The following is a 16855-nucleotide window of genomic DNA, read 5'->3' as shown; positions in this document are numbered from 1 at the left end:
TTCCCCACTTCTGAGATAATGGGCAGAAACCGTTTGCTAGCCTGTTCTCAAGGGAAGATCATCACAGCCACTTAGATCAGGAGTATGAAAAGTGATCTAACATACATTGGCCTGCTGAAATTTCCTTTGAGAGCAGAGATTGTATTTTTAATTGCAAGAAACCATTAGCTAACATCTTCTCAATGGGAGGATTATCAGGCCATTGTATATGAGGAGGTGGAGAATGTGATTTAACATGCGTTGCCCTGCTGATGTTTTCTTTGAGAGCATCAAGTTTATTTTTTGTAGAAAAGTTTCTAATCCATTCTTTAGATGTAACAGAGACGACTTGATTTATTATTCTTTAAGTAGCATTTACTAACAAGGGCCTTCTTTCAGAAAAGGACTTGTTGACTTTTGTTGCTATCGTTACCACAAAGTGGGATGATATCGAACGGTAAGGGGACTCTTATCACCGATATACTGTGGCAACTAAATTATTAGTTTTAATTGCTTGTTTAATTTAGAAAAACAATTTGTCTTAGAGGTTCGACCAGACTTTGATTTTCCTAGTCTGCATTACTCTGCTTATCCTCTCTTTGAGAACAAGCAATTTAGCGAACGTTTTTTGGCAATTATTTCATCGTGTCGAAATATCAGATGTAATATATAGGTATGACAGCAACAGTGTATCTAGTTCACAAAATCTGTTCAAAATTTTGTCACAAATTCATAATATCTAGTTCAAAAAAAGGGCTTAAACTCCATTAAAATCGAAATTACGTTAATAAAATTTAATAAAATGAAACTAAATTTAAATAATAAAATTAAAATTATTAAGTTAAATTTTAATTAATTTATTTATCAATTTAATTAATTTATTAGACATATCAAGTCAGATCAGGCTCAGTACTAAAAACTATTAGAATTGATGTTGCACACAACCGATGAGGTTATTTGCCACAACGGGAGGGCAGGCAGAAGGTCCTAAGAGTAAGGAATGTGGTTTTTTAATATTCCTATCCCTACCGGCGGTGCCGATCTCTGTTTCATGGCCTTTCATCCAGGAAGTGCAATGGGGGCTAGCCATCCTGTTCTTTTGCACACCCTTCCTGTTTACCCTCCCCAGATTTTTCCAGGTACCTATTTAGAGATGGGTCCACTGATTGCCCTAAAAGTGCCAGCTAAAATGTAAATTGCATAGAAGCTTTAACTCTTACAGCATATGTGAAGACATCGATTCAGATTCTGTGCTAAAAATTACATTCAAGTTAATATTACGCGCAACAAGTGTATATTAATTATTGGTTATTGCTAATTCATCTTTTTTTAAGATAGTTCAATGATATTTTCGTGGATTGAAAAAGAAAAGGGCTGAAGTAGCAGCAGCAGAAATAAAACAGATACACTTGCTTCACTGATTTCCACTTGTAGATCATGATATTTCTGGTATATCGTGTAAATTGAAAGTTAAATTTGGTTTAAAGTCGAAGCAGATTGGAATAATGCTCCTAGCAAAAGAGCTTTGACTAATGCTTTCACCACTTAAAAAAGATAGATAACTGTAAAATTGATGCTTTCTGGGTGTCAATTGTCAGGTAACTAGTTTTTTAAAATAGTGCTAACGCAAATAGTCCTAGACATTAGTCCTAGGCTTTAAAGTCCTAGACATTGTCTTTTACAACCTCACCTTTTCTCTTGGAGCAACTGGAGGAAACATGGAGGTACTTCTCTTCTTGCCAACAATATTGATAAACTCTTTTACAACCTCACCTTTTCTCTTGGAGCAACTGGAGGAAACATGGAGGTACTTCTCTTCTTGCCAACAGGATCAGTTTAGCTGTTTGCTCCATCTAAACCATAACTTTTCCGCCTGTTTTTCTTAATGTGTAGTTTATCTGTCTGTTTAGTTGGTTTGTAAAAGGTATTTCTGAACTTCATTTGTGTTATATTTTATCATGCTTTCTCCACCTTTTTCTCCCCCCCCCCCCCCAGTAGAACTTTCTCTAGAAGCTTCAAATCAATCCCCTAGTCCTAAGACAAAACCGGATAGACCTACCGAAAGACTTGTTAGATTTATCGAAAAAAGCTAATTTCTGGAGAAAACAACATCCCCCTCTCCCTGTTTTTCTTAAAGTGCATTTATCTGTCTGTTTTAGTTGGCTTGTTGGAAGTTCTTCTTTTCTTCAATTTGTGTTGTATTTCATCATGTGATTTTCCCTCTTTTTTCTTTATTTATTAGCCAGAAGCAAGGCTTGTCGGACGACAGTAATGAAAAAACGAAAAAGTGAATCGTGTACTTTTTTTGTGAGGATCGGAGAAGAAATTTTGCCCCCACCTCCCCCCCGGAAGAGCTTTCTCTGAAAGTTTCTACTTTGTCCCCTAGCCCTAACACAAAACCTACTGACAAAACATACGATAGATTTACCAAAACTATAACTTTAGAAAGAACTCCTTTATCAAGGGAATAATTTCCTCCTTCGACTTTTAATCGAATTCCTTGTTCATCTATCACTGAAAAATCGTCTGATATCATTTTATTACTCCGCAAGTGCAGCCTTTGCCCAAAACAAAGAATATATTCTCTATATTTGCCCCTTTAGACGACGGAAAAATCCACAACCCTATGACTAGAAGTCTTAGTGAGCATACGCTCTACAAACTTAGCTACCACGGGCAGGTTAGCTTGCTTTACAATTTCAGTGCTTTACTTGCTTTACTATTTCCGTAAGAAAATGAACGGATTTTTCTATGAACATCTTTTCTCTAGAGATTACAGCAGGGCGCTCAGTTTGTTACCTGTTGTTTTTGAAAATGGGACATAAATCTCATTCATTTGTAAAAACAAATAAAAGATAAATTTTATTGTTCTTTTTAAAAGTTAGTAAAGCTGCACAGGTGGGAAGTGCAGAAGTCTTCCTCTTATAAAGGAGTCGTTACGGTTCATTTGAATTTTGAATGCCCCTTTTTATAATGGTGATGTTGTGTTATCCGCTTTGTCAGGATTCCTTAGACGGTAATGGTCTTAGGCCTGATAAACTGGGGGGGGGGATGGTGTACAAAAATTCCAACTGCGGCAGTTTTTTGTCAATTAAGTACCTTAATAGGAGTGTAAAAATATAGAAAAAAAGCAATTTCGTATCAGAAAAACTGGAGAGGGGCAGCTGCACCGCCCGGCCCAGAACCACCAATGGCCTTAGACAATTGTCAACTTAAGGACATGGGTGTTTGTAGCCACGGATATAACTATTAAAGAAACTTATTATTGTTATGTAAGCGTCCTTGGAAGAGCAATAATGTTTTCTTTTCAGAATTGTTTGAATTTGTAGATTTCCACTATGAAAAAAAACAAGTATTTTGCCTAATTACCCTAATTACCTAATTAGCCATTGTATGTAGGTCATAGACGTGTACGCCCAAAATTAAGGATTTAGGCTGAATTGGGCACTAAAGTTCTTATAAAGTATTTTTAAACTTAGAAGGATTTAATTTATTAAATGCGTTGGAAGTGAAAATTATAGCTTTTTTTTAAATATTAGAGTTTATTAGAACGAAAACGCATGTTAATCTTTTCCTTTTCTTTGGCTTACTGTATGAGTTTGACTGAATAATAAAGAAAGTATTATCCGAGTAGCGATCATTTACCCTAGTCCTGTAGATCGTACCCAGGTATTGACGTTAATGACTTCATTTCTTCTTTTTTTGACAAACATGACATCCCGTTATCCCCAAATTATTAAGGATTTCCCCGAAAGAAAACTGGGTACTGCAAAATCTTCCCAGAATTTAATGTTTAAATATATGAATGTTAATGTAAAATAGAAATAGTTAGTTTTCGAGGATATTTCGGTGGACCCAACCTTCTTTTGGCGATGTTCGAAGAAACCCTGAAAAGTTTGGAGATGGTGAAAGCACTGAAAATAAGATTTTAGAGCTTTTGGAACATCAGTATTCTATTAACTGACGGTCACAAAAAATACAACAATTAAATCTCCATATAATACTAACAAAAATAGCCCTTACCACAACATTTGCGAATGTGCCACAATGCACAATTAATCCTTTTCTTCTTCTTCATTTTCTCCTTGTGGGGCGGGGGGTGAGTATTAAATTCTCTGATAATGATAGGTCTTTCCGAAGCCTTTATTTTCATTTTTCAAATCCTTTTAGTTGAACCAAAATGTAGTAAAGTCTACATTGGTGATTCCTAAGTAATGATAGGTGTTTCGGCAGCCAAATATTAATTTTTCAAATTCTTTCAGTTGAACCGAAATATAGAAAAGTCTACATTGGTGATTCCTAAATAATGAAAGGTGTTTCGGAATCCAAATATTAATTTTTTCTAATTCTTTTAGTTGAACCAAAATATAGTAAAGTGTACATTGGTGATACTGGGCAATTAATTGCTGCTGGTCTCCACATGCTTGCTTCATTTGGAGTACTTTATTATTGCTGCAGATATGTCTACTCACGGAAACCCAGAAGTGCTGTAAGTATTGTGACAGGGTTGCCAAACGAAGGCAATAGTACATGGGGTATATGGTTCTTTAACTTTTCATAGATGGGCTGTGGTATAGGTGTAGTCAGGATTTGATTTTGGAACTGTTCAAGTATAAATATGAGCAAAGGCTTTAACCATGGAAAGATATATGTATAGGTAGGCCTATTGTATATAGAAATATGTAGTGTTTTGTTTGGAGGAGGGGTTTAAACTCCAAACACTTTCTTTTGCTGTGCCATTAACAGTTGAAAGTCAAATATTTTTTTCTTTTCCAATGGTTAAAGTAGACCAAAATCTGGTAAATGTTGATATTCACCGGTGAAAGTGCGAAATAAGGATATTTAACAAATATTTCGGACATACACTAACCGACTCTGCGTTTGTTGACATTCACCATGCAATAATGGTGAATGATGAGCATTTCTGAGATTCTAACCTAAATCCTAACCCTTTTCTGAGATTTATAATAACCTCTCACCATCAAACCTTGCATAAGACTGACAAAGCTGACTGGCCAACAAACACATTGTCGCATGTCCGAAATATTTATTAAATGTTATTTATTTTGGACTTTCACCGGTGAATGTCGATATTAACAAGATTTCGGTCTTTCTCGGTAACATGCATATGTTACCGTGAATGTCCGAAATCTGTAGAATGTCGACATTCACCGGTGAATGTCCAAAATTCTTTTTTTCTGCTTGGATTCGATTAGCTTGGCGAGTCAGCTCTTTCAGTCTTATGCAAGCTATGATGGTAAAAGTTAAAGTTAGGTTAGACTATGTTAGTTTAGGTTCGCTTAGGTTAGATTAGGCTAAATTTGGTTCTAAATATCAGAAATGGGTTAAAAACTTAACCTAAGCTAACCCAACCTCACCTAACCTGTCATCATCAAACCTTGCATTAAACTGAAAAAGTTGACTTGCAACGCTGACTAAATCCGAGGAGAAAAAAGGTATTTCGGACATTTCACCGGTGAATGTCGACATTCACTGTGAATGTCGACATTCACCGATTTGCGAACATTCACGGTAACATATATATAATTATTACAGGTGCGTTCAAAGGAATTTTTCCATGGGTGGGGAACACCTTCGAAAAAAGAAAATTGGTGAATTAGTGGGAAAATTAAGAAAATATAGGAAAAGTCATAAGAAATTTGGGATTTCAGGGGAACTCGGGACCAAAAGACCTCCTGTGTACATGCTATAATTTGTATTTATAAATAATTGGCAAATTGAATGCCGCTTTTTACTCTTTTTACCCCCTCCTATACAGGCCATGGAGCCTTCACGGGGATTAGGGATTTTATTTATTGTATTATTTTTATTATTTCTTTGAAATATATCTATCTATTTATCTATCAATCTATCTTTTATTAGTTTACCGGACTATTAGATTTTAGTTTTAATAGCATTATTGTTTCATTTGAATTCATTTTTTACGGTATAGTTACACTTTACGATATAAGGTATTACTTTACAATATAGTTACAGAATTAAGTTTCTGTAATAAATTATCATAATTCATTAAAATAATTATATGATAACTATAATTAATTTGTATTTGTAAGCTCCATTCTCATTTATCAAAAGAAGTAAATGGTAAATTAAGTGTCAGTTGTGAAAAAAATAGTTGTCATCCTAATCATTATGATCATATGATAAACGTATGTATCAAATATGATCAATATGATTATTGTTATTGTAGTATGCTATTGTTTCCTGAGCAATTAACTTAAATATAAAGATTCAAAAACACAATACTAAAAGTAATTGTACATATATAAGACTTTTCGGTTGACACTTCCCTATGTACCTGTTAAATGTATTCTACATTTCAACCATTTGTCTTTGGAAAAATATGACTTTGAAAAAAAAACACCGCTTTTTCAAACAAATCTATTTTCCAATTTTTATGATGTCCTCTGAAATTTAGACATATTAGTCAGATATTTTGTGAATTACTTTCTTTTGACAAAATCGAGTCAAAACAGTTTTATTGTTAAAAAATTGGGTGCAAACGATATTTTACAGAAGTCAACAGCAAAAGATAAGAATTTATCCTTAAATTTTGTTAGCTGTCATGGCTCTTTTCATGCATTCCCTTATTTGGTGTTTTATTCGTTAATTTCGTTGTGTGTTTTTTACGTTTTCTTCTTTGTTTATTTCAAAGTTTTCTTTTCTCTTTATTGTGGACTCATCTTCTAGCCAGAGTTGGTTTTAGGGGAGGGACGGAGGGGGCACTGCCCTGGCCGCAGAAATTTTAGGGGCGTCAAATTTCAAATAAATAATGTAACGGTTAATTATCATTTTGTTAATTTTTGAAATTTTATTTTTATCAACATAAAGTTGAGGGCGCAGTTAATAAATGAAAATAATTAGTAAATTATTAATTTATTAAATAAATAAAGGGAATTAAAGAATAAAAAAAATTATATAATAGTAATTAAAATAATTGAGTTTCAGTAATAATTAAATAATTTAAATAATAAATTAAAAATAAATATTAATAAATCAAAATTCTATTAAAATTTTGTCTGAAATTTTTGTGGGAAACAGGGAAGTGGGCGCTAATCAAGATTTTGCTTTGGGTGAGGCCAGAACCGCCACTGCCTTCTAGCTTTAGAAAAGTATTAAGATTAGTGCACTCGGTGCAATTTTGTTGTGCTGCATAAATTCCCCAGAACTCCTGAACTAGAGTTTTTGGTTTTAGTAGTTTATAGTAGAAGCTTGTAGTTGGCTTCCGTGCAAAACAAAACTAGATTCCTCTATTTGACACACTGAAACACGCTGGATTCTGAACTTGAATTTTTTAAAGAAAAGTTAAAGTACCAAGGACATCAAAATTGAATACTTTTGGCACCATAGACCCATTTTAGGTCTATATATGCATGAAAACCACTATGTTCTAGGATTTTTCTTTTGTATTAAGATTTTTTTTCGTTGAATAAGTTATCTTCCTTGTCGCCACACTGAATCATAAAAAGAAACAATCGGAAACTTTTCTTGTTTACAAACAAGCCGAGCCATACGGTTGTAACACCCTCTTTATCTGCATCTGATCGCCGAGCAATACAAGAATCAATAGGGTGGCACAACCGTTATGTTCAATCAGGCTATTGAATAAATATAGGCTAGTTGGAATCTGTAAAAATTAAGTACCTAAGCTGTATTTTGAAATCAGAAGAAAATAAGGATTCGCTTGATGTGTCAATAGTCAACAAAACGGATAAGTAGGATAGAATAGGACAGCCTAATTGGTATTTCTAAAAAGATGTTTTGTACTAAGTCAGTTAAAAAATGATGGTTGTTTTCAAAAATGATGAAAAAGATGTTTTTTTCAAAATTATGAAGTTTTTAGAGTAGTACCGCATTTTCGTATGTCTTGCCACATTGAACCCTGAAAATAAATAAACGAAACTAATTAGTTAAATTTGACGACCCTCTTCGTTCGTTAGATTTGAAACATTAACTGTCTATTGATTCCCAAGGCCAACTGAACCTTCAAAGGAAAGCTTCACCTTCTTAACCTGTTTGCTGTAATGTGTTTTGTCTTATTTTTTCCCAATTGAACCTTCAGCCAACCAGCCAATTGAACCCTCAAAGGAAAGCTACACCCTTTTAACCTGTTTGCTGTGATATATTTTATCTTATTTTTTTGCCAACTAAACCTTCAGCCAACTAGCCAACTGAACCTTCAAAGGAAAGCGACAACCTCTTAACCTGTTTGCCGTGTTGGGTTTTATCTTAGTTTTTGCCCCTATTTCTATTTTTAACCTAACCTGACGCCCCATACTATCCGAAACTGCATACGAAGGTCTTTTTATCAAAAATTAAATTCCTGATTTGTTTTTATTTTTAATTAGCCCAAATTTGTTTCTAAACTATTATATTTTCATCATAATTTTGTTTTATTTCATTAGCATTAACCAAACTTCACTTCTCGAGCGTGTTTTATAGAATTGACAAGTACCAGGGGGGGGGGGTACAAAAAACTTTAAAAACGCATAAAAAAGTTTATACTTATTTTTGTTACGTTTTTACGAGTCAGACAAACATTTCGGGGTGGGTTCAAATCCCCCCCCCTGAATTAGACTTTATCAAAAATTAAATTCCTGATTTTTACTTATTTTTTACGGCATATGTGGTTATGTAAGAATTCATTTCTACTCTCCTTGGTGCTTCAATGCTTTTAAAAGAAAAGTAGTCTTCAAAGAAGATAGCTTCTTAATTAATTTTTTTTTCTCAGTTGTAATTACAAATTTCAGTAGAGTCTATGCTTAGTTCGCCCTTTGGTGTTTGTGCAATATAAAAATTTAACTGCTAAACTTGTTGGTAGATAAATTTATCTACGTTAACCAAGGCCTTATCTAGGGGGGGCTATCGGGTTTAAACCTCCTCCGTCTCTGAAATTTTTCTTCGGCTGGTAAAAAGTAGAAATAAATTATGTAAATAAATTTGTAATGCGTTTTGTAAATTCTTTTTTTGTCCCCTTCCCCGAACAAAATTACGACCTTGACTCTGACAAAAGAAAAATGCAAGTTCAGCTGTGTCTTCTAGTGTGTCATTTTGAGATTAAAACTTGTGTTATATTATTATTATTATTTTATTAACGGTTGTAATGGCTTGAATCTTCAAGCTAGTCCATATTTCAGGCCAGCCGACGGAGTAGTCTTGCTTACGAAGCAGTTTCGACCAATGAATTTACCCTTAAGCCAGCTTTGAGTCGTACAAGCTTATCAGGAATCAGTAAAGCAAGTACTCACGTTGAAAATTATCCAATGGGGATTATTCGACACACATCTGTTTAGAAAAGATCTCATTTTGTATGTAGGTTTTGATAGATTTATATAAATTTTATTTACGGCTTTTTACGCTTGAAAAGGTTAACCAAAGAGAAAAAGTGAGATTACTTTTTTTCCTGATGGTGTAAATTCTGGTTTAGCTTCATTTCTTTGCAACTGCGATGTTTTTTCGTAAGCCAGTCACATTATTACTCATTTCTCAAGAGATAACGTCGCTTTTCTTAAATCTGATTGTCTATACTGTGCTGTTGAAAATTCTTAGTCAGGCAAAAATTTGAAAAGTTAAATTTCACCCAAGTGATCCGCCTGTGTGAAAATGTAAGCCAGTAAAAAGAACAAAAAGTTAGCAGATTTGCAAGTCCATTATTACTAGTAGTCCCTCTATTTATCTGTGGTTTAACTGCCTCAAATAGACTGAATAGTTTGTATTTATACTTTTGTGTTATTTTAAAGCCACCAGGGGAAAAAAATGTGAAAATGAAGAGTCGGTGTGTTTTGCCAGAAATTGCATTTTTGTATTTATTAGACATTTTACCTTTTACCTGCCTATGCCTTTACCTTCTCTAGCCTAAAACACAGAGAATTGGGGACTTATGAGAGTTGTATTTTCGCCGATTTAAAACAGCAAGATAGGCATTAAAACCACTAGCCGCAATTGTAGTGTAGAGTCTGGCGACATCGTTAGAAAAGTATAAAATCTCAAAGAAAATTATTTACTTGGTAAGATTAGTCGGCACGCAATAGTAGCAATTTCTGGTAATTCAGAAATTTCAATAGTAGCTGAAAATTCTCTTTAAGTGATAATTAATCAGTATTTTATGTTTTCAAGAATTATTTTAAGTTAAATTCCAGTCGTCACAATGTCGGCTTAAGCTAGTTTGGGAAAATTCTGATAGGATTAGCAGGTTAGTTGATATTAGGACAATAATCCAATTGGGGATAGAATTATGCTTTCTTTGCCCAACTCTGCATTTTGAATTACCTGAAAAGATAAATACGCAGCCGTTTTGGTTGAAATAAAGTCATCAAACGCTAGATGGCGCTGGTTTTTTCGATATTTGGGTTTTTATTCGATAAGTTCCTCATACTCTTTGGCCTAAAAGTTATTCATTGGTCAAGACAATATTTTCGTTTCACTTAACATTACACAAAGAGAAAAGAAAAAAAACTATATTAAATAGTTAATAATAGAAAATAAACGAAAAAACAGAATAGAAAATAGAATAAATGAACAGAAAATAAGAAATAATATAAAAATACGAAGAAAGAACGCAAACGCCAGATACAGTAACTGCTCGCTTTTGTCTTTTCTCCCTTTTTACCCTGTTTTCCTTTTTTTTTTCCTTTTTACTTCCAGACATGAAACCGAGACATTCGAATTTTTGTTAGTAAACGAACAAATCTTTTCTCCTCAGCGTTCACTATATTAATCAAAAGTTTTACCAATTATTATATTTTCATTTCATTTTAACCATAACATAAAAAAAAATATGATTTAACTTTGTAATCTAACGTAGAAAGTATTACCATATTCATATATCTGAGTTCTTGAGTGAAAAATGCTGATTTTGTTCTTCAGTGCCGCATTTACTGGATTTACTAACCTGCGTAGGAAAAAAGTTTTCTTGGTTAGGCAGATCCTGGTAGTTTAAGTATGTTAGCCAACATTACTACAAAAAATATTGGGGTTTAATTCTACTTTTCTTACCCTCCATCAGGGGCGTCCCAAGGGAGGGGGGGGGGGCGCCGAGCGAAATTGAACGCCAAAACAATAGCGTTTGGAAGGAAAAAAAGTATACCGCAATTTGTTTTTTCAAGTTTGTTTATTTTGTTTTTCTCTCACAACAACATTTTGGTCCCACTTAACATTTGCATGACATTTCACAAAGAGAAAATGAAAGTAAATTAAAGAGTTGATATTATGAAATAACAACATAAAAATATAGAAAATAACATGTATAGAAAATTGAATATATAAGAGTAATATATTAAATAACATAAAAAGATGAGAAAAGAAGGTAAACGCCATATAAATATTTGCTTTAGCCCTTTCCTCATTTTTTCCTGTTAATAAAAGCTTCCAGAAGGGAAGCCGAAATTTCTGAACTTTTATTAATATACGAATTTTTTTTTCTCTCGATGTCCTCTGTCTTAATTAAAAGTTTTACTCATTATTATATTTCCATTTCATTTTAATCATAACAGAAAAAAAGCCTAGTTTAATCATATCTGAACAAATGGATAAATTTGATTTAGCATAGAAAGTATTACTGCATTCATAAATTTGAGTTCCTGAGCTAAAAGTGTTGGGGTTGTTCCTCAGTGTGTGTTTAATTGAATGTAAAAACTTAAGACTAAGTTTTTCTGGTGGGGAACGAATTCCCCTCAGTCTCGGGTCGAGTGGGAATTTTCCCTCGTGAGCTGGTATTCAAATTAAGCACCTATTTTAGCTCCATTACACCTTATGCAGCCCATACAAAATGAACCGGTTAATATAACCGTATTGTATTCCGTCCACTTTAGTGCCTTTTCAATCGGTATTCTTATAGTGCTATTAAATATTATTTTCTCTGGTATAAAATTATTTTAATGTACCCTTTCAAATACCAAAGTACAGTTCGAGCTTCAGGCCTATAAGTAATTAGATTTAAATTCAAATTAGAATAAAAAAATTATTAAAATAAAATTAGAACTTAATAATTGAAATAAAATCAATTTTATTCTGTCATGTATCTGTTTTTATATTTTCTATGTAGATAGGAGGGGAATTGGCCTTAAAACATGATGCACCTTTTTAGACCAGTATTTTTTAGGTGTGTGTGTGGGGGGGGGTCGTTCTTCCCAATCTTGGATGATGGAAGGGCTAGGTTATTACGGTCATTGCGGTTATTACGGTCACTAAGGTTATTACGGTCGCTTTTTGACAAAAAAAAATTATTTTGGAATTGATTCTGGGAGCCAATATGTATAAGTATTTATGAATCTGAATGAATATTATTCTATCTACGGTGATAAAGACACGGATATACTATTACAATAAGCTTGATGCAGACAGGTATCACCCCGGGGGGGGGGGTCATGTATATGTATCTATATTTTTCATGTATGGAATTCACTAAGGATAATTGTAAAACTTAACCTGGCAGGAGAAAAGAGAGCGTATAAGAAAGAAAGAAGGAATTTGTTATTAAATTAAATAAGATTAAAATGAAGTATGAAGCAGAAATTAGATTATATTAAATCAATAAAATAAAAATACGTGAGACAATGAAATTAAATAAAAGTGAAAACTGTTTAAAAGGACATACCTCTTTATATTAACACTTTTGTTTAAATTTTTGTGTCAAGCTTTTCTGTTGTCTTCTTTTATTTGTTGTTGTTTTTTTTTTTTTTTTGCCTCTTTTTTATTATTGTTATTGCTCAAGCGCACAGATATGGGTATATGGGTTTATGGGTTTTCGGGGGAGCGTTGTGTAATCGGCATAGTTCAAATTATTATTTTCCGCCATATCGTCCATAGATATTTAAGACAAACTTAAGCAGATTGACCTCAAAAGTGGTTATTTTGGCGTGTAAAATTTGAATTTCGGTTACTTTAAGAGGAGGGTTTTCCAAATATCCCCTCATAGTTTGGACCAGTATTGTCTTCTTGTCATTAGTAAAGCAAAAGGCTGTCGTTGGTCGTCCCATACCTATTACTTTTCGTCTAATGTTAAATTCTGTACAACATTTCCTATTTGATAAACATTATTTTCATTTTAGTTCTTAGGCAGTCAGAGCCGTTCCTAGGATTGATGGCGCCCGCGAGAACTTAATTGCAGTGCCCCCTTCCCGATTCAAATATGAAAAAAAAACGAGTTAAAGTGGCCAATTCCCCAGCCGTGGTGCCTCTCAAGCCACGGCAACCTAGACAACTGTCCCGGTTGCCCCTCCCCCCCACTAGGAACGGCTTTGTAGGCAGTGCTTAGATTTCTTAATTTTATACGTTAATCTTTTATATTACTAGTTCTTTGTAGTTTTGCGCAATACTTTGTGTTCTATTAACTCTATTGTTCTTTTAGTTTTTGGACAGTGTTTATTTTTCTTGATTTTATATGTATATTTTTATATTACTAGTTTTCTTTGTAAATCTGCATAATGCTACGTGTTTGATCAACTCTATTTTTGCAGTGTTTAGTTTTCTTATTTTTATACACCTATTACTTCTATTTTTAAGTGTAATACCTCTTGATCGTTCTTGCTAGTTCAATTTTCAGTAGTAGACTGCCATTGCGTTATACACGTATACTCGTTTCATTTCTCTTTTCCTTTTTTGGATCGTGGCTGACCAAGGATGTATCCAGGATTTTTCTTCGGGGGTTGAAGAGGGGGGGGGGTACAAAAAAAAACTCTTTACAAAACGATTTAAAGGCGTGTTTATAGACATTTTGTTACATTTTACGAGCTGGATAAAAATTTGGGGGTGGGGGCAAATTCGGTAACTCCCCTCCCCCTGGATACGGCCTTGTGGCTGACTAGTTACTTTGGCAATATTTTTCATTTTGTTTTGTAAGTCGTATTTGTAATGTATTCAATATGCTTTGTATTCAATATACGATATACTTTTGGGACCAACAATTGCGTTATACTGGTTTTTATAAAAAATTTATTTGGTTTTTCTCATTGCCTTTATTTTTCATTGGTTGTTCTCATTATGAGACTAATTTTTATTTCGAAATATTTTAAAAACATTTCTCATTAAGCAGTTCAAATTTCTTTAGACGCCGTATAGTTTTATACCGTTTGCAAGCCATAGATATAGATAGATACAGGTATAGCTATGGTTCGTTGAACATGGAAGGTCTTTCAAAGTTCCAGTCGCTAGAAGAAGAATCTCAGGTAGCGAGTGTAAATTGATCCCTGAAGGCAACCTTTGTTGTCCTCTCACCATATTGGGTATTTTGTTACTCACGGTTTGCAATTCCGGGTTGAAGCGTAATCCGCGCGCAGCTGGAACTGTTTTAGTGTCTTCTGTTAGCTTCTTAGTTGCAGTTGTAATGTCTATAACTTCATCTGTGTCCAATTTATTATTTTTTTATTTGATTGATTAATTTTTATTTCATTATATTTTTAAGATATTTGTCACTAAAGATGTTTTTCTAAGGATTGTTCAGGGCTGGGCAAACGAAGCTAATTTCCAAATCAGCGTCGATTTTGAAAAAAATCTGCGTCGATTTTAGCTTGAAAAATTTTCTAGTTTTCGGTGCCAATTTACTAAATCATGGCCGATTTTCATCATAGCATCACACAAAAAATAGGGATACAAATAAATAGTCAGCCAGAGATGCCTGTGGTGAAAGACCCCGCTACTGAGCTGAAAACTAAGCTGAGATCAATCATGCAACTATTAATAAAATCCAGTTAATTAATTTGTTTCGAAAATCCTGCGCAATAAATTTTTCTTTCAACACAATTTTCTTACCGCTATCGTCTGCCCACTGATGCTGAAATCGGTTCCCGAAATCAGCTACATGTGCCGAGCCCACAGTATATAAATTATAGGCAGTATGATCTTTCCCTATCTCACCCATTATAAAAACCCAGACCGAGGTGCGAGTGCTCCAGAGAACGTAGAAACATAAGCGACATTAGATCTTTTCACGGGTAGACAAGTCAGATTTCTCTTGAACGCGAAACGTTGGAACACTAAATTTTGAAGAAACTAATTTTAAATTAGTTTATTCCAATACATATATGAAAATCGGTAATTAGTAGTGCAATGTTATTATTAGATGTTTTTAGGAATTAAAAGTAGGTTTCGAAGCTTCAAGTTGGTTTGAACGGCATTTTGAGAAAGTTTCTGCCAAAATACGTGTTCGAGGGTAATTGAACCCCTGATGGCAGATCAAATGAGAGGAGCTGTTTGTACGCGCTAATGCAAGAACAAGTAGGAGGAGCTGTTTGTTCGCAACGAGAATGAAGAGCCAGAAATTATCTGCGGTAAACTTACTGCTATATCTTGACACTGTGGCCGAGCCCTTTAGGGTAAAGACATGTAAAAACTATAAACCATATCTTTACACCATCGACAAGCCTTAGCTATAGATGGTACTTAGCTTTGAGGTTTTAAAAAGAAATTTCGAAGTTTGAGCCATTTTCGGGATCATCTCGAGTAGCGAATACTGACGTGATCGCTAAAAGCAGACTTGGTTGGTTTCTAGTCGTGGTGTTTTTCTTTTTTTTTTTTTTTTTTTTTTTTTTTTACAGCCTGTACTCTTGGATGGATTTGCAATGCGCTGAACAATGAAACGTCATCCACGGACTTTCGAAGTACGAACCACCTTCGGGGTTGTCTCGAGTAGCGAGTACTAACGTGGTCACTGAAGTTAGTGTCGGTGGCCGTCTAATCGTGTTTGTGTGTGTGTCACTCACAGCGTGTAGGCTACTTTTGGGAGAATTTGTAATGCACAGATGACTGAAATGTTGCTAAAGGCTTTGGAAGCACGAGGCATCTTCGGGATCATCTCGAGCAGCGAGTGCCTACGTTGTCGCTCAAGGCAGCCTTGGTTGGATTCTAGTCCTGTTGTATATATTACTCACAGTATGTACTCTCGTAGGATTTGTGATAAGCACAAGCCTGGGACGTTGTCAACGGACCAAGTGCTTTTGTTGCATTATGTCAGTTCTTTAAAACATGGTTCAGGTTGAGAGCCGTTCGCTGCTGGACGAACCAAATAAAATAAATAAACCGATTCCTCGTCTTTTATTCATACTTGTAGGTAAAATTACGCTTTGCTAATAGAATGTCAAGGTGAGGCAATTACTGTGTAAAAGTGTCAAAATCACTTGTAGATAACTTGGCTACCGGCCAGATTTCTTTAAACGGCGCTGTCTGCTGAGACTAAGCTCAAGAATGATAGAGTTACTCTCGAGTATATAATGCTTTCGGCCCGACTTAGGGCCGATCAATTATAAAGTCTAAAAACCCTTGCGTGATCCTTGACACACCGGCCGAGGTCTTGTAAACAGTATAGTAGTAATTTACACTGTTACCTGCTGAGACCAAGCTTACAATGGAGAAATTTGTCCTGCCGGGGGGGGGGGGCAAGGACCCTCTTCGGATTGAAATAATATATTTCTGCTCTTTTTCTCGGCAAACAAGATGACTAGGGGCTGAACAAAATGCTAACTTTCTTTTCCCGTCTCTAGCAATAACCTACCCCCACCCCATCTCTACTCAAAAATGGCTTGTTCTAAAAGCATCGTGACGAAATAAAGTGACGGCTTATGATACTCCCTATCAAGGGGACTTATTTTTTGTTGCAAAATTACGTAAATCTTTTTAATTTAGTTTTTAAATCATACTATTTGATAAACACATATAAAAAAGCAGCTCCTCTTCTTCAACAGCGTTTTACATTATTTTGTGTAGTTTTTTTTTTTTTTCTTCTTTTTTTTTTTTTTTTTTTTTTTTATAGGGTTTTGCACAGTCGTCTCAGTTTTGCACATGAGTGAAAAAAATAGCAACTTAAATTTAAAGTTCATCGATAAGAAGTGCTTATTTTAGTATTATTCAGTTAAACATTTTG

At 34.3% G+C, this 16855-nt stretch overlaps 1 protein-coding gene across 1 annotated transcript in view; it reads left to right on the top strand.

Moving 5' to 3' along the window:
• Positions 1-14332, top strand: part of LOC148944858 (uncharacterized) — a 46856-nt gene extending 32524 nt beyond the window's left edge. The window contains exons 5-6 of the mRNA XM_089099208.1: positions 4335-4468; positions 9138-14332. Of these exons, the coding sequence (XP_088955334.1) occupies positions 4335-4468; positions 9138-9293 (290 nt within the window). The 3' untranslated portion in view covers positions 9294-14332. The remainder of the gene's footprint in view (positions 1-4334; positions 4469-9137) is intronic.
• The last annotated feature ends 2523 nt before the right edge of the window (positions 14333-16855 follow it).

The sequence above is a fragment of the Artemia sp. Qi Xiang Cuo genome, chromosome 13, assembly GCF_049724085.1.
Source record: "Artemia sp. Qi Xiang Cuo chromosome 13, ASM4972408v1, whole genome shotgun sequence".
NCBI lineage: Eukaryota > Metazoa > Arthropoda > Branchiopoda > Anostraca > Artemiidae > Artemia > Artemia sp. Qi Xiang Cuo.
The sequence above is the reverse complement of the archived record's forward strand: the minus strand, read 5'-3'. Positions and strand labels throughout refer to the sequence as shown.